At 61.3% G+C, this 17821-nt stretch overlaps 1 protein-coding gene across 2 annotated transcripts in view; it reads left to right on the forward strand.

Moving 5' to 3' along the window:
* The first annotated feature begins 4316 nt into the window (after positions 1–4316).
* ZFPM1 (zinc finger protein, FOG family member 1) overlaps positions 4317–17821 on the forward strand; it is a 62265-nt gene continuing 48760 nt past the window's right edge. The window contains exon 1 of one of the 2 annotated variants that reach the window (XM_061386973.1): positions 4317–5298. In XM_061386973.1, coding sequence (XP_061242957.1) covers positions 4749–5298 — 550 coding nt within the window. In that variant the 5' untranslated portion in view covers positions 4317–4748. The remainder of the gene's footprint in view (positions 5299–17821) is intronic. The other variant, XM_061386972.1, reaches the window with a different exon arrangement.

The following is a 17821-nucleotide window of genomic DNA, read 5'->3' on the forward strand; positions in this document are numbered from 1 at the left end:
TGCGTTGCCCGGCTCCTCCCCTGCCCGTTCTGCAGACCGCCTCTGATCCCTAGCTTAATTTATTTTGACATCCTCGCTGCTGTGTGACCTCCTTGTGGTATCACGTGTTGCTTAAAACTCATTATCCCCCCCTTGAAACAAGAAGTTAATTAAACCCTTCACAGAGCCAGTGTTGACAAGTGTTGGCGTGGGCCCCTGGCATGACTGCCCAGGGCTCCAGGGCCTGGGGCTGACGGGCGGTGGGGGAGCAAGTCCTGGGCCCCCTTCCCCACAGGGCAGCCACCAGGGGCCATGCTGGAGCAGCAGCTGTGGATCTCCAAGGGAGGCTCTGCTGCTCACCTGCTGTGTGGCAGGTGGGGTGGGGGTGACTTCACTTCTCTGAGCCTCTTGTCTGGCAAATAGGAATTCTAAGAGTCCCTTCTTCAGACAGTGCTTGGCGCAAGGCCTGGCACTGAGGAACCCTCTGCAGCTCTCTGCCCTCACCCCACATGTGAGGCAACAGAGTGCTGAGAACTGCAGAAAAGGCACCCTGGGCCCTGCAGGCTGGACCAGAGAGGGGCCGGAAGCAATCAGGGCCTCCCCGAGGGAGGGAAAGTGGGTGGGCAGTGGGAGGGAAGGGTGCGTCTAGTGGCAGGAACAGCGTGTGGGGCCGCAGGACGCCTGGACCTGTTCAGGGAGGTTCAGAGGAGGACTAAGGAGGGAGGGCTGAGATTATCGCAGTTGCTTTGGGGAGGTCCCACTGGCTTCACCCTGCAGTGGGGCAGGGGTGGCTGTGGGGCCAGCAGCAGTCAGGCTGGTGGGTGAGGGAGGCTTGGAGCTGGGTGGGGATGATGGCAGAGTCCCCAAGGGGCCTCTTAGGGCTATAAGGAGGTGCGGTCAGGGACACTGGTGGGGACAGTGAGGCAGAAAGAGGACTTCCAGTGCAGCCTGGCAGGCAGAGCCCCTCACCTGGCCTGGGCTAGGGACACACTCCTCCCAGCCTGTCCAGCCCTTCTGAGCCTTTGCCCCTGCTCCTCCCTAAGCTGAGAATGCCTTTCTCCCACCACTCTTTCCTGAGTCATCTTCATCCTTCAGTGTCCAGCTTAAGTTTCTAGAGCATTCTGTGGCTCCCTTGGTCATCACCTAACAACCAGTACAGAGCCTGCTATGTGGGAAGTGCCACAATCAGCCCTCTCCCCACCCACAGCCACTGCCCGCTCCCGGGCAGTCCCCCTGGGACAGGGCAGCACAGAGCAAGCCCATCAGCAGGCCCCCAGACCGCCAGCGCACAAAGCAGAGGTGGAGCAGACGTGAGCCTGGAGCCACAGCAGCATCGAGACTAGAGGGTCCTGCCCACCCCACTGACAGATGAGGAAACCAAGAGCCTGACAGCTTAAGGACTTGCTCAGGGTCATGGCCTCCTATGTGGCAGAGCCAAGATTTGAACCTTGTTCTCCCAGGGCCCAGCCAGGGTTAAGAACGTGAGCTCTGCCCTGCGACTGCCCGGGATACAGGAATCATGACCATTTCCGAGCTGTAGGGTCACTCTGAGCCTCAATGTCATTATCACCATGACAGCCTTGATGCTGTATCCTAGGCCCAGCCCTGCCACTTCCTGCCAAGGGGACCACCAGATGGTTGCTAGGACAGGATGCCATGAGAGACCACGAACCGGCCCCAAAAAGGACCAGGGAAAGGTTAGTGATGCTGATAATGATATGGCCCTAGTGTGGGCACCCAGAGCTGTCCCCAAGAGCCTTTCCTGGGCCCAGATACCCTTGGAACCTTCTCCAGGGCCTACAGGCTATTATTGGGCTTGAAATCCAGCAAAGCAGGAAACAGCCAGGCTGTGGTCGGGGCAGCTGAGCTCCACGCCGAGCCCTTCCCAGCTCCAGGGAAGGGTGTTGCGAACATCCAGGTGGACCTCCACCAGTGATGTTTGGATGTGAATCGTGACACTCCCAACAAGGAATGCAGGTGGCCGGTAGGACCCCGAGGCAGCCCCTCTCCACTCTGATCAGGGACTCCTGCTGAACCCCACAGAGATGACGCCTCCTCCAGTCAGCCTTCTTTGACTTCCCCAGGCAAAGGTGGTGACTTCTGCTCTGTGCTAAGCCAGGCCTTCCTTTCTTCAGCATTCCTTGCTCCTCTTTCCTCAGTTTATTGTCGTGATCAATAGAGCTCTGTGGAGGGTGTCATGGCCTGTCTGAGTGAGGTCCAGTGACCCCGCCATTGGTCACAAGCAACCTGCAGTGTCATTATCTTTGCAGTAGTGAGAATAACAGCCCTTGCAAGGCAGACAGAGGGGGCAGAGCATGGAAGCAAAGTTCCCTGGTGCGGGCCTGAGTCAAGGCTGTCATGGCGTTTCACAGGTAGGTGACCGGCACAGGTGCATGGAACCCTACCCTTGGTTTAAGGTTCCTCTGAGGCTGCATGAAAATGTTTGATTTTTGAACAAGGGGCTCCACATTTTCACTTTCCACTGAGCCCTGAGAATTATGAAATGGGTCCTGGTCAGCAGGTTCTGTTTCTGACCTGCCCCTGCCCCTAAGTCCCTAGGCAATGGGGGTCTCGGGAGCCTAAAGTAGCCTGAAGTGCTGCCAGCCCTCTCTCCCCTCACCCTCAACATGCGTACTCAGTCATGTCTGACTCTCTGCAACCCCGTGGACTGTAGCCTGCCAGACTCCTCTTAACCATGGGATTCTCTAGACAAGAATACTGGAGTGGATTGCCATTCCCTCCTCCAGGGGATCTTCCCCATTGAGGGATCGAACAGTCTCCTGCATTGCAGGCAGATTCTTTACCACTGAGCCACAAGGGACGCCCCACCCCCACCCCCGCAGGGATCAGGCATCACTAACTGGTCCTGGTTCTTCTGCTCTTGCTGACCCTCAGAACCCTCCTCCACACAGACCTCCAGCCACTCCAGCAGTGGTAGCAACCTGGGTGCCACTTGCTGTGCATGGAGCCTCAAACCTGGCAGAGGTCCAGTTCGTGGCCACCTCTTCCAGGGATCCCTCTGTCTGCCAGGTGCCCATACTGTAAAGAGGCTCCCCACTTTGGGAAGGCAGCAGGCCCAATGGGAAACCCAGACAGGTGGAGTCCCTTGTCTCATTGACAGACATAGTGGGAGCCCTGGGCTGAGTGAACCAGTCAATTATGGGCCGCATACTCCGCAGAGAAGGGGTACAGCACCATGGCAGCTGCAGGAAGGCTGTACCCATTGGCTCTGGGCAGGGAGTGGGAAGAGTGGGCAAGCTCATGACTCCAGCCAGGTCTCTTGGCCTCCTGGCCTCAGTGTTCTGGCCTGTCCAGGGGCAGTGGCTTATCCTGGGGGGACCTCAACCTTATGCCCCACCTGCCAACCTCCTGCTCTCCTGAGAGCAGTAGCAGCAGGGGAGAGTGCCCAGGTCCTGGGGGCGAATTGTTTGTCTTCTATGGGGAAGGGCAAAGGCAACAGGAGTCAGACAGAATGAGGGGGTCTCAGGGCAGAGTGCTCAGCACCCAGCCAGCCCCCACACATCACTGTGAGGATCACCTGCCATCAGGTGGGTGAGTCCAGCTTTGCAGACAGGCATCCAGACACCCTGTTTGCAAAGCTCTTGCCCTTAGCCTCTGGCCCCTGCTAACTTCCTATTTCTTGCGAATATGGGGTTGGGGACGGTGGGGTGAGGGCAGGCACCAAATGCAGGCCAAGAATATTAAAGGAATACAGTTGAGCTCCCAGGGACGACTCTGATGCTGTGTGACCTTGAGCCTCCTGGAAAGTGGGGGGCCTCTGGGATCCCATGAACATATTCCAAAGGACAGAAGGGCTGGCCTCCGTGTCCACGGCTGGAACAGGCAGTACTGACCGTGGGAACCTCGCTCCTTTCTACTTCCTGGGCCTCCAGCAGGGGCGTCCTGGAAAGGCACGGCCTGGGAAGGAGAGACCCAGAGGGGCAACGCCTGGGGGCTGATGCGAGGGGGCGGGGAGCAAGCACAGGCCGCTGGATTCTGCGGCCTCCCGGATTTCCAGCCAGATCTGAGTCCAAGGGAGGAGGGTCCGAAGTCCCTCGCTCTCCATCTGGGGCTATGGTCACCGGAGGTGGCGAACCCCTCGGATGCTGCTTCCACCAGTCTTGGGCGGAATTCCCACCGTGCCAGAGCCGGCTCCACACCCCAAATCTGGTCCCAGGCAATGTGGGACGTCAAGGCCTCGGGCTGCTTGACCCGGCCCTCATTGTCCCCTACCCGGCGGGCCGAGGAGGGTGGTCGCAGAGCCTAGGAGTTTGGGCGGGTCAGAGGCCCTGAAGGCGGAATTATAGAGCAGCGGGGCGGAGTGATGGAGCGGTGAGCGGAGCCCAGGCTTTGGGGTGTGCTCTGGGCGGAGCCTCGGAGTTTAGGGGCCGAACCAGGTCAGGTCAGGCTTGGGGTGGGGCTGGCATCGGGGGGCGGGTCTAGAGAGAGCTTGAGCCCGGTCGGGCGCGGTGATCCGGAGCGGCGGAGTGTATTGGGTCGCAGAGTCTGAGCCAGGCCTGGGGACAAAGCAGCAGGGCCAAAAGAGGTGTGGAGGAGGCCACAGGTTCACCCAGGGCCGGGGCCAGCTCCCTGGGGGCGGGGCCAGAAGGCGGGGCGGGACCATTTCAGCGAGGAAGCAAGAGGGCGAGCCAGGGTGTCGGGGCGGGGCCAACCGAGGCGGGGAGAGGCCAAGGCCGCGAGGAAGCAAGACCGCCCGGGGGCTTGCGCGCGCTGCGCTGGGGGAGCGGAGCGCGGCTCTGGGGGCGGGGATGAAGGCGGGGCCGGAGCCAGAGGAGGGTCAGGAGGCGGGGCGACGGGCGGAGATAAGGGCCGGACTCGGCGACGGGGCGGGGCCAGAGGCGGGGCGGGCCCGGAGGCGCGGCGCCGTGACGCGCACGCCCCGCCCCCACGCCCCGAGCGCCCTGGCAGAGGCCGCCAGGTCCGCCGCGCGCTACCCGCAGGTTCCATTGAGAAGAGCGGAGCGGCGGCGGCGGCGGCGGCGGCGGCGGCGGCGGCGTCTGCGCGGGAGCGGAGAAGCCGACAGCAGCCCGCCGCCCGCCGCCCCCGGCGGTCTGCGCGGCCGTACAGCAGGGACTAGACTCCGGCCTCCTCAGCGACGCCTGGCCGGACGCGGCGGGCTGGGGGCGCGGGCCGGGGCGGCCGTGGAGCCGAGGGGCCGGGGGCATGAGCCGCCCCGCGGCCCCGCCGCGCCCCCGCCGCCCGCCGCCGCCCACCAGGGGCTAGAGGCGGCCGCCGGGAGGGCGCGCGGCGCCGGAGACATGTCCAGGAGGAAACAGAGCAACCCCCGGCAGATCAAGCGTGAGTCAAACTTTGCCCGCCGGCCCCGACCCCCGCCGCCCCCACTACCCGTTCCCCGGCCCGCCCCGCTCTGCCCGTGGCGCCCGCGACCTTCACCCCGCGCCGCGCCCCCCGCGCTGTGTGCCAAGCGCGCCGTAATCTAATCTCTGCCGGCGGGCCGGGCCCCCGCGTCTGGGCTCCAGCATCGGGGGTCCGGCCTGGAGGGGTGTCCGCCCAGAGGGCCGCAACGGGGTGGCTGGGGGCGCGGCCACCTCGCGCCCTGCCCCTCCCCCGCATCCCAGAGATGGTGCAGCGATAAGGCGGCCCCGATCTGGGCTCAGATAAAGTTTAAAATATTCCATTCTGCAAGTCCTATCCTGATAAGATCGCTCTGTCGGGACGGGCTGAAATTGTGATCTTATCTCGCGCGGTTGACTCTCCCAGGCTTTGTATCTAGAGGGAGAAAGAGAGACCTGAGAGGGAGAAGGGGCACCTAGGGCGTGTGGAAGTGCAGGCCAAGTGACAGAGACCCGCGGGTGCCCACCACCATGCCTTCTGGTCACAGAACCTCCTGGCTGCGGGGGGCAGGGGTGCTGCTACCACAGCCCATGAGCTGGGCTCCGGCCCTGTCTCCCGGGTCTCCAACTCCAGCTTTCCCTGCCGGGGACAGCCTCCTGGAGGCCTTCTCCCTGTGTCCCAGCCAGAACCACAGGGGCTTTTGCGCTCCTAGGCTTGCGGTCACACACCTTCTATCCAAGGGGCTGCTCCTTCAGGGAGGGGTCTCCCAGGACTCAGTCCTGGGCCACGCGTCCAAGTTTCTCCCCCATCTGGACCAAAGGCCATTCCCCAGGGGGGCCAGGCAGTCACTGCTGATGCCCAGCCCCCAACCCCCTACCCCAGCGATAAGAGTGCCCTAAACTCTTGGGGCCACTGGGCTGAAAGAGGGCGGTGCACAGGAAGCACGAATCCCTACCCCACGCCAATAATAACTTCACGCCTCTGCAGCCAGGGCCAGGGCTCAAGGCTTTCTACCTGGGTTACATATCCCGGGCCAGACCGGCAAGTCGTTGGGGCTGCCCAAGAGGCAAAGAGGTGGCCAGCCCCATGCTCCTGAGCACTGTCTCTTCTGTCCACATGAGCTCTGCCTTCAAGACCCCTTGTGAGTGCTCCTGGGGGGGAGTGTCTAGTCCCCAGATCAGATCCCATAGAGGGGGAAGGCAAGCGTGAATCCGGGTTCCCGTAACCTGACTCCTCAGCGTGTAAGCGGGACTGTTTTCCGAAAGTCGCCTTCTATCAAGTCAACTCAAGTATTAAAACCACCCACAGGTCCCGATCTGCGCTGGTTCTCTGGTTTCTTTTTCCCCTCCTCCCCTGTGTGCCTCTGTTGGGTCTGTTCTCGTGTGTGCGTGTGTCTGTGTTTCAGCGTGATGAGAAATGCAGATAACGCAGGCAGGGAGATTGCAGGTTGGGAGCCGATGCCAGCGCCGATAAGGCCCAGAGCGGGGCGAGTGCCCGGGCTCGGCTGGGTGGACTGAGCGGAGCGCGTTGTGGACAGAGACCAAAGTGGGTGGGAGGGCGAGCCCTGCTGTCCACTTTCAGTGCGCCCGGGAACCAGGCTAGGGAGGGAGCCGACCCTGGGAGGTGGAGCTGGGGAACCGTCCCTTCAGCCTGCGGCCCGGGGCGCCTCCACCCCCGGCAGATCTAGGCGCGTTAAGATGCGAGCGCTGATTGTCACCAAGCGGCGGCGCCCGCACGCCCGCCCTCTGCCCGGGGCTGTGCGTACAGGCTCTCGCAGCTGTGTGCCCGCTCCACTGGCCTCACCTGCGACCAGGCCGCGAGTGGGGGGGGGGGTGGCGGCTCTTGGGGCGCCGCCCCCGTGCCCCCACCAAAGCCGGGGCGCAGCTGCCCGCGCCTATGTACGCCTTTTGTTCCGCGCGCAGATAGATGTGCCGCGCTGATAAGGCGCACAACCGATGGCGGAGGCGATAGGCGCTCCCATTTATTAACTTCAAACGTGGGAGCGGGGGAGGGCGAGGCGGGAGCGCGGCCTTGGCCGGCCAGATGGCTGTGACGATAGGCCGGGCCGCGCTGGCGGAGAACACAGGGAGGAGAGCAGCTAGGGACCCCCGGCGCCCCCGGCCCGCCGAGGTTTCCTCCCGCCCGGGTCGATGGGAGCTCAGATAAGCGCCGGGCCGGTCGGCCGGATGGCGATCTCCAACAGCGATAAGAGGCCTTATCTACGGCCACCAGGCCCGGCAGGGTTGGAGGCAACAACAGCGCGGGGGCGGCGCGGCTGGGGCCAGTGGGGTCCTCCGAAGGCCAGGGAGGGGTGGAGGGGCATGCGTGTCTGGGTCCGTTTGGGCGAGTTTTCATCCCAAACACACTTCATTGCCAAGAAGTTGATCCTCCCCCTGCGGGTGGTACAGTCCGTCAAAATGAAAGAAAACTGACTTTGCAGCGGCCAGGAGGTGGGGGACACCCAACCCTGATTCCTATTAGATGGTGTGAGATACAGTCAGAGGCGGAAGGAGAGAGGATGTTTTCCCCCTTGAGTCACGTTGGGGTTGGGGGTCTTCCTAGCAAGTGGTAGGTATATAACCTGCTTACAGTTTTTTTTTGTTTTGAAAAAAGAATCAAAGTGGCTTCCACTGCCGGGTTGAGGTTGGGGGGAGCCCAGTGTACTAGTTTTTTTTTGAGCGGGTCCTGAAAATCAGAAGGGAAGGTCTACTCGGATCTGCCTTGATTCATTCAGCAGGTCTTGATTGAGCACTTGCTGTATGCAAGCACTGGTCACAGTCACTGCCCTGGGAGCCAGAGGTGGGGTAAGCTAACCAGAGGCAGAGGGTGAGCAGTGTGGGAAATGGGGGAGGGGGCAGATGGGGCTCTGCCTGCAAGGGGGGACCTCCAGCAGGGGTCAGGAAAGAGCCCAGCATGGGGGTGCCTCCAGGGACAATGGGCTAGCTTCAGTTCCCAGCTCTGAACAGTGGAGACATGGAAAGCCCCCAGGTCAGACTAGGGGTGCTGAGCCCCTTTGCAGTGGTACGGCCCCCGGGGGCCATGATTCCAGATGGTGAGTGGAAACCGAGGACAGACAAGCAAGGGGCTCCCAGAATAAGCCCTGCCGGTCCATGCCCCAGCAGCCAGTCCATGCCCCAGCAGCCGGTCCATGCCTAGCAGCCAGTCCATGCCCCAGCAGCTGGTCCATGCCCAGCAGCCGGTCCGTGCCCCAGCAGCCGGTCCGTGCCCCAGCAGCCAGTCCATGCCCAGCAGCCACTCCATCGCAGGTGGGGGTGTTTTTCACACATTCTCAGAGTTTGATTAAGCAAATTATTGGTGGCCACAGGATGACTCATTCACTCCAAGCTTTAAGGTACCTACCCGCTCTCCCTAGCAGCCCAACGCCCACCTGGGGGCTGTCAGAGTCTTCTGGCTGAGCCAGTTCCAGGGAGAGCCTGGGTGGGGCCGGAAGGGGCTGAGGTGGTCCCTTATCTGAGTTTTTAGGAACTTAAGAGGGATCATCTTCACAGAGCCATGCACATTCCCTCCAGGTGTGGGAGGCCGAGGGAGTCGCCTGGTTCTGGGGGCCACCTTGCAACGCCCACCACCGCACCATGATGGCCAAGAAGCAGGGAGAGAGGGGGCTTTGGCTACACAGCTGCCCCGGACTGGAGCCCCAGCTGGTGGGCTGCGACCTGGGCTGGGCTTGCAGGCCCTAAGGTTGGGCCTTCACACTGGCTCCAAGTGGTTCTTGGTTTTCCTGCATCCCTGGGTCTGAGGGAAGACAGCTCTTTTGCTCATTAGGCAGTAACAGTAATACCAGTAGTAGCTACTACTCGCTCTGCGCCAGGCTACACAGTGTCTTCGGGCGGGTCCCGTTCTTACTGTTTACCTCATGGGGAAACCAAAGTGCAGAGAAGTTCTCACCCAAGGAAATGGCAGCTGGGGTTGGAAGGCTGGCAGTGAGGCCCTGCTCTGAGCAGCACACTGCTCAGAGGAGTGAGGAACCACAGTTCCTCACTTCTGTCTGCCTCTGGGCTTCCCAGCCTCAGTCTCCACAGCTGTGCAATGGGCCCCTGGGAATAGAGGTGCCCAGCAGTCTTTCCCCAGCCCTGCCCTTGCCAAGTCTCCAGCTCCTTCCTGAGATGTTCACGTTGACAGGAGTGGGCTCCCAGGAGGCTTTAGCCAACCCTGCCGAGGGCCTGAGCCCTGGTCTCATCCCGCCCACCTGACCAGCCCCTCCCCAGAGGTCACTGGGAGCCCAGCATGGCACCAGCACCGCCAGGGATTTAAATGGGTCAGTTGGGGAAGAAAGGAGGAGGGAACACGATGCCATTAATTGTACCCCTTATCTCCTGTTTCTATGCCAACCAGACGTTCCTGGGGCTTGACGGGCTCGTGAATAATACTCCTGGCAGCCTATCTGCCATCGACAGGCCTCCTCCTGGAGGCAGTTGTTGCCTCGCTGATGGGTATCGCCACCACCCCCCCCCCCCAAATAGACCCAGGCCTGGCCCCGCATGAAGGCCGGCCGGGCAGCGCTTGGGCGCCTGGCTGGCTCCTGCCCACCAGCCACCATCCTATTGGTTGTCCTGGTCCTGCTCCCCCTTCCTGCAACAGCCCTGTCCCCATTTCACAGAAGGGGAGACTGAGGCCACCATCACATATTCGCTCTCTGGACCTTGCCCACTGTTCCCTACTCTGGCAGGAGTGACCTGGCCCCAGGAGGGTTGCAGAAGTGAAGGCCAACACCTGCCAAGTGGGCCTGCATGTCCTTGACTGTGGCAACGGAAGGCAGGTGGCCCCACGTGTAAGGACTCAGCTCCTCCCAGCTGCAGGGTGTGTGGTCCTGTGAGGAGGGGAGGGCCAGCCCCCATCAGGGCTGACCACTCACTGGGGCCTGGGCTCAAGCCAAGACCTGGAGGGTTTCTCTCTGGCTTCTCCTTTTACCCCCTTTCGGCCTCAGTTTCCCCGTCTGCACAATAGGGATGACAACACCGGTGGTCCCTGGGCATCGACATGAAATACACATCACCTCAGACAGCTGCCAGCATCCTCATCCCCCTTCTCCAAGATATCTTTGTGGTCCATTGGTCAAGTCAGGTCTGTGGTTTCCAGTTTATCAGTGAGGGACAAATCTCTTTCCCCAAACTGTCTCCAGAGAGTAAAACACATACAAGGACCCTGTCCAGGAAGTGGGCACCGCAACCTCCTGCACTCCCATCACTCCTCTTCGTGGCTAGTCTTTCCCTCCGGCCATTCCAATGACAGCTTGCCAAGCAAGCGCCCAGGCTGTACAAACCTGGCATCACTTGCCCTCTCTGAGCTGAGGTTTCACCATCAGAGAAGAAGGGCTGCATTAGGCAGTTGGCAACAACATTCCTCTCTCCCCCACCCCCCTCCCCCTCTCCCCCACCTCCTCTTCCCCTCCCTGCCTGAGCTCTGGATGGATTTGGACCAAGCCAGCCCAGAGTTGAAGGGCTGTGGAATTGGGTAGCGAAATGAGAGGACCCTAGGGCCTCCTGCGTCCCTGTACCTGCTTCACAGATGAGGAGCTGGAGGCCTGGAATGAACAGGGCCTTGCCGAAGGTACCGAAGCATCAGTGTGGTGTCCCACCTTTGCCTCAGTTTGCCTCCTGGTTCAATGGGAATATCCCAGTCCAGTGCCCCGATGAAGATGGCAAGAGGCTGGGCCTTGAGTCCTGCCCCGCTCCCCAACTTTCCATTCCAGCCCTGTGGATCTGCCTTCAGCTCCGGCATCACAGCCGCCAGCCCAGGGACCTCAGAAGGCATCTTGTGTTTTCTTATCTGTGGAAGGAGTGTGAATGTGCTCTTGCGGGGCTGGGACACAAAGGCGATGAGCAGGCTCCCACATCAGAGGGGGGCTGTTGTTGCTGGGTGGCATATTGCTGCCACCCACCCGAGTCGTCCCTGAGGCCACCATGCGGGCTGAGGACAGGACCCTTTTGCTCCGGGTCCCAGGGGTTCCATCTCTACCCCACCCCACCCAGTGCCCCGCAGCAGGGCATGGGTACTCTGAGATCCAGGCCACCAGCCAGCCCTTGACTCTGCGTGGGCTGCCACATGGCTTGAGTCGTGGCCTTGCTGTGACCCTGTGGGCAGGGGCCTGTCTCCTGCCTCAGTTTCTGCTTTTCAAGTGGGAGCTTCATAAGATCACCCTCTCCTGGGGACTGTACGTGGGGTCCGTGAGATCCCAGATGCAAAATGTAAAGTGCTGTCCGGGGTCATGTCCCGGGTGGACGGGGCAGCCTTGGGAGCTGGTGGCTGCGCTGCTGATATTTTGCCAGAATTCCCCAGGGCTGGACATGTCACACAGAGTCCTGCCTCCTGCCTTCTTTTCCTTCATGTATCACTTTTTGCATTGGGGGTGAGCCATGGGCCACGTCCCCTGACTGCAGGACAGGGCTGGTTCAGGCCCCCTCAGTCCCTTTCCAGCGCAGGTATCTTACCTGCTGTTAACAATCATCAGCCTTATGGATTGACCCATCTTACAGGCAAGAAAACTAAGGCTCTGGGAGGCAGTGACATGCTCAAGACCTTGTGACCCAGGAGCTGGGGTCTGTGGACCCCAGAAGTGGGCCCAGGTTTCTCTGGACAGTCCCCACGCAGCCCCCAGCCACCCGCCCTGCCCTCCTGAGTTGTCCTAGGTCCTCCTGGCCCAGCCCCGCCTCCCCCCTCCTCTGGTCTCCTGTTTGGGAGAAGGCAGCACCCGCTGGGGCAGGAATGTGGTGGCTGACCTTGGGCCAGAGCCGGGCAGATAGGCAGGCCCCTCCCCTCCCCTTCTGTCCCTCCATTCTGCCTCTCCTGGGCCTGCTGGCCGGGGAGCCACGGTTTCTGCTCCCGTGAAAGAGGTGATGGGTGTGATGTGAGCTTCCGTGAGCCCCACACAGTTGGAGCTCAGCCCTGGCCCAGGTCCCCAGGCTGGTCCAGGGACAGAGACCTAGCCAGCCAGACTCAGCTGGGGTTCTCAAACCATTTTGCACCAGAAAATGGAGGATCAGCGAGGGTGGGTGGTTGCACCAGGGTCACACACGACATGAACGATGTGGAAAGGGGATCAGAGGGGCAGTCTGTGTAACCCCACGCCAGCTCTGGGGACCCCCAGAACTGGGGAGTGTGTTGCACCTGGGCAGGAGGAGCCAGCCACGGTGGGGGCTCTGCATGTGGGTGGTGGGTGGCAGCAGGAACACCCTGGGGGCGGGGCTCTTAGGCTCTGCAGGTCTGCAGACATCATGCTGCCTTCCTGAGCCTCAGTCTCCACCTCTGCAGCGCGGGGATGTCGTGGAGATGCTGGGCTGGGTGCATGCCCAGCCCCCGCCCCAAGCCTCGGTTCCCCTGCAAGGTTTCAGTAGAACCGTGATACTGAGCTCACAGGGCAGTGAGGCTGGCAAGACCCCACAGCAGAGGTCCAGCCTGGGCCAGAGCCCCTGCGTCGTCTGTGTCATTTGGCAGAGTTAAAATGAAGAGGGGGACGACATCCCCCGACCTCCCTTGCCCTGCTTCCTGCCAGTTCCTCTTGGCGTCTCACTTGAAGCTGTCCGGCTTTCCTGACCTGCCACGTGCACCTGCTGCAGCCTCCTGCGTTAGTCTCCCTTGTCTCCACCCTGAAATATGCAGCAGGAGTGGAGTCCTGGGAGTCCCTGGGAGCAGGAGCGAGAGGGGCCACCAGATGGGGTCTCAGCTCCGTCCTGCGGTGGGCAACAGGGAAGAACTGCCCGAGGGCGCGCGACTGGAATAGGCCCTCATGGGCTCCCAAAGGTTCATCGAGGGCACTGCTGCTTTCTCAGCCCCCTTCTATTCTTCAGGCAGCCCTGGCATCAGGCACTCGGCCCCGTGCAATGAGAGAGAAAGCCACAGCCTCCTCGTGTGACCCCCGCTCACTGGGGCCCCGAGCTCATCCTGAGACCAGTGACAGTGTGGGCATTGGCCATGACAGCAGGTGTTAGCTGAGCACCTATTAAGCCCCTGCTGGGTGCCCAACTCTTGGAGCCGTTAGCTCACAACCTGGGCTCAGCAGTTAGCTCAGTGCTCAGAGGGGAAACTGAGGCTTAGAGAGTTGAAAGGTCATACTCCAGAAGGTAGCTCGAGTTTCCCACCCTGGAGGGAGCAGAGGATGGTGACAGTCGTGGTGTCCCAGTCCAGCGCTGTCCCTGCTGGGCATGGTGCCACTGTGTTCAAGTCCAGGAAACCGAGGCCTTCCTGCAGTTACAGAGAGCATCTAGCTGTGGTCTCCTTGCTGGCTCTGTGACCTTGGGCCAGTCCCTTCCCCTCCCGGGCCAGAGAGGCCACAGCCCATCCCCCAGCTGCAGGAGGGAGACCAGAGCCAGGGCTGCACTGGCATCTGATGACTGAGCCCGCCTGGGGCAGTTGCCAGTCACACAGGGCCCCCGGGTGAGCCCCTTGCTCCACACCTCAGCTGTAGTGCTCCCCAAGGAGTGAGTGGCTGTGGGGACCCCTGCTTCTGAATGGGCAGAGGTGTTCTGTTTATGAGCCCTGGTGCCCCATCCCCCAGGGTGTCCCATGTCGGGACCTGCAGGCAGGTGGCAAGTCCTCAACATTTTAGGGCCATGCTGAGCATACCCCGAACCCCAGGTCAGGACTGGCAGGGGCAGAGCCCACCAGGGCTGTTTTATTACTGATGCTTCCTGCTCCTGGGGCTGGGGACCTGGAGAAGGCTTTGGGGGTAGGGTGGAGACCCTGAGGGCCACAGGCAGGAGGGCAGGCTGCTCGCACCCCCTCCCCCCTGCCATGCCTCCACACACCCACCCTTTTCATGTCATAGGCCTGGTGTGGCTTGGGAAGGCTGAGGCCACCCAGCCCCACTGGGACCCTGAGGTGGCCTTCTGCCTCAGTTTCCCCTCCTGCACAGGATGTCTATGTTCGTTCCACCAAAACTGGACATTTTCCCAGAGAGCAGAGGAACCCCCTTGCTCACTGCGGGGGCCTTGATGGTCAGGGCTCCCCGGGGGGCCCCAGCCAGGCCCTCCTCTCCATCCCGGCTTTGCCGGCCCGGGCCTGGTCTGCCCGAACTGTCTCCTGGTCCAGGCCTCTGGCGGGCGCAGGTTTCAGCTCCTGTGATAACTCGGAAAGTTGAACTGGCCCCATTACCGCGCCGAGATGGTTGGGGAGATACGGCCTTGATAATGGGGGAGATATGGCGTCTCGGTGGCCAATAGCCCAGCCTCTCCACCCATTAACATTCCCCACCAGCGATCCCTCCGCGCTATCTCCTCCATTTCCACTCCTCCCGCAGATAAGAATGGAAATTCTGACTTCATAGCTCACTGATTAAAGTGTCTGGATTTCTTGATAATACACAGATAAATTATGTTTTTGAAAAAGAAGGTAGGGAGGAGGGTGGGCAGGGTGGGAGCCATCTCTCTTGGCCTCTCCTGGCGCCCCAGCGGGCCATGAACCTTGGCATGTCCGGCCTGCACCTCCCAGGCCTCTGTGTGAAAACAGTGTCCCGGGGCCAGGATAGCAGGAGTGGGGTTGGGGGGCGTGAGGGCCAAGGGGCGCCCTCACGGGTACAGGGCCCTCACCAGCTCCTTGCCAGAACTGGGCGTCCGGACCGGCCGCCTGGCGCCAACCCCTGGGACGGATCTCTGGGCCTCAGTGTCCTCCTCCGTCTGGTGGGCCAGGTGTGGGGTGAGAATGTGGGAAATTTGCCTGTCTGGGTCTCTGCTGTCTCTCCCCGACCCCTGGAACGGGCTGTGCCTAGTTATACAGTAGGTGCCCCGTAAATGTTGAGGGACCCAGCGGGGCAGCTGTCTCTCTCCCCTGCCTTCAGAGGCCTGCCGGCCGCCACGTGTGACAGCTGGCGCCCAGGTGGGGCTGAGGTGCCATCTCCGCGTCTGTCTGGATAAAGCCGCCTCCTTCAGCTGATCCGAGATCCTGCGCTGATGGTGCGATGAGCGCGATTAGGGCCGCCATGGGGCTAATCCTCCAGCTGAGGGACAGGTGCGGCAGCCGTGGGGGAGGGGCCAGGGCGGGGAGAGGAGGCCAGGCACCCCGCCCTCTCCACTCAGAAAGCCCGCAGAGGGGCTGCCTGGAGCTCCTGGCAGGCGCAGGGCAGCTGGCCGTCTTCCCTGCTCTTTGCATTTATTTTTTAAGCAACTATTGAGAAATGAGATCCTAGAGGCAGGAGGCGTGAAGGGACAGTCAGTGACATTGCTCGGTGGGTCAGGGGCTCCCCACTTCCCATCCAAGTGGAACCCGTGTTAGCTGACAGCTCCGCTCACTGCTTGCTGCATGCCAGGCCTGGACGTGACCCGTGTTCTCCTATAACATCCTCCCGACATCCTGCAGGGGCACCAGCGACCTCATTTTTTTCTTGGCGAACTCAAGGCTCAGAGAGGTTCTGTAACCCAGCCAAGATCACACAGCAGAGGAGGGAACCGTAGAGACCTGAGGTAGAGGCCTTGTCAAGGCCTGGGTCTCCATCCTGGAGGTTCTCGGGGTGTTGGCACCCGTGGGCTTCCACCTGCCCTAAGGGGACTGCCCTCTAGTTGGGGGAAAATGCCCAGGCACAGAGAGGGTGAGGGCTGCACAGTCCTTTCCAAGAGTGGGTGGGGGACGACGGGGTGACTGCTCCTGCTTACATGTGGGGGTCATTTCATCTGTCCTCAGAAAATAGGCTCCTTTGGTGACAAAGTTGGTTTCTTTTTGTCATTGGGTTTTATTTCGTTTCAGTATTCTAAAGGAAGTCAGCTGTTTCCAGTAAAATGGATGCATGTGTGGGGGAGGGGGCCCAGAGTTGGGGGGGTTGTCTGAGTTTGAACCCTGCCCCCGGGTTGGTGGGGGGGAGTCATGGGCAGGTGACTCACTGCTTCCTCACCCGTGTGACAGGCAGGATTGCACTGTAGCCTCCTCGGCCTTCGAGGGAGGAGAGGGAGAGAAGTAGGGAGGGCATCCTGGGTCCCATGCAGCCGGACGTGGAGTTCCCTGGGGCGCCTGCAGGGGCCAGGGTCCCCAAAGCGTCCCTGCTGGTGGCACCTCCTCCTCTATCCTGCCAGCATCCTTCCGGGGTGCTCTCAACAGCAGCCCGGGGGTTCCAGAACGTCTGTCCCATGGGCCCAGCAGTCCTCCCCTCGGACCCTCTGCTTTCACCAGGGCCAGAGAGAACATGGGGATGGGGAGGGGATCCGCCTGCCCATCGCTGTGTTCATAGGCAGTTCCCTGTCCTGAGCCTGTTTCTACGTCTACAAAAACAAGGCTGAAGACACTAAGGCCTGCCCTGCAAGCACTGGGCTGGGAGTCGTGCCCACCCAGCCGTACCCTCCCGGGGCTGGCAGGACTTCTCAAGGAAGGAACTCTGTATCCACTCTCCAGATCCCGACCCCAGCACAGCACAGCCGTGTCATCTCTCTGGGCTTCCTGCCTTCATCCTAGAATGGGGGTCAGCCTCCTCGTGGCCCTTTTGGCGTGGCTGGTGAGAGCGAACTGGGTCCTCTCTTGAAAGCGGGTGCTCCCCTGCATTTGTCACCCACCTCTGTGCTGACACTGACCCTGGGGACCCCCACCCCTTCCAGCTGGGGGCTCCGGACCTGGGCACTGGGTGTGTTAAAGATACAGAGGGAGTGTGCCCGAGAGGGAGGCCCCCAGCTCAGGCCCCAGTGTAGGGGTGGGGTGGGGGTGTGTTCCGCCCTGCCCCCCAAGCAGAAAGAAAGAAAAGGGAACTGCGATACGAGCAGATAGGCCTGGTGGTAAAGCAGCCCTATCACGTTATCTATCTGCCTGCCGCTCCCAGCGGTTCTGTTGTTTCCTCTTATCTCACCCACCAAAATGCCAGGAACAAAGCCTGTGCACACGCGCTCACACACACGCACACACCCGCGAGCCCACCACCTTGCAACTCAGAGCCGCAAACATGGTGCCACTAGATCTAAGGTGAAAGCCAGGGGACTGGGTCCTCGTAAAACCATCATCAATGTCGTCACCACTTTGCAAGGAAGCCAAAATATAGCCCTCCCCGAGACAAGACAAGGCAGCTAAAAATAAGAATTGGCCCTAGAGGGCCTCCCTGGAGGGAAGGACTCAGCCTTGCGGTGGGAGCCAGACTGGAAGTGAGGTCTCAGCTGTGCTGCTGTGTCCTAGCTGTGTGACCTTGGGTAGGTATCTTTCCTGCTCTGAGTCATCGTAATAGGTAGGAGTGGGAGGATTTAATGAAGAGCCCACACCATAACCAGAGTTCTTATGCAGCAGGTGGCCCTTTGGGACCCAGACTTGAGGCTAAGGCAGGTCACCCTGAGCCCAGTACCCACCGACCCCGCCTAGAGCCTGCTCCCCCACCCCCATCAGAGCCCCAGCCCTTATCCCTCAGGCTCCCCAAAATGGCCCGGCAGACAGTCTCCCCCAGAGGTAGCCCCCTCTCCACCCTGCCAGGTCCCCCAATACCCGGCCCGTCCCTACAATCAGGTAACCAAGATCCTAACCTGTGTGTCCTCAGCCAATGGAAACGCGGCATGCAAATGAGCAGGACTGAGCGCCGGGGATTGGCTGAGCACTGTGGGAGGAGCGGCCTCAG

This window comes from Bos javanicus, chromosome 18, assembly GCF_032452875.1.
Source record: "Bos javanicus breed banteng chromosome 18, ARS-OSU_banteng_1.0, whole genome shotgun sequence".
NCBI classification, from domain to species: Eukaryota; Metazoa; Chordata; class Mammalia; order Artiodactyla; family Bovidae; genus Bos; species Bos javanicus.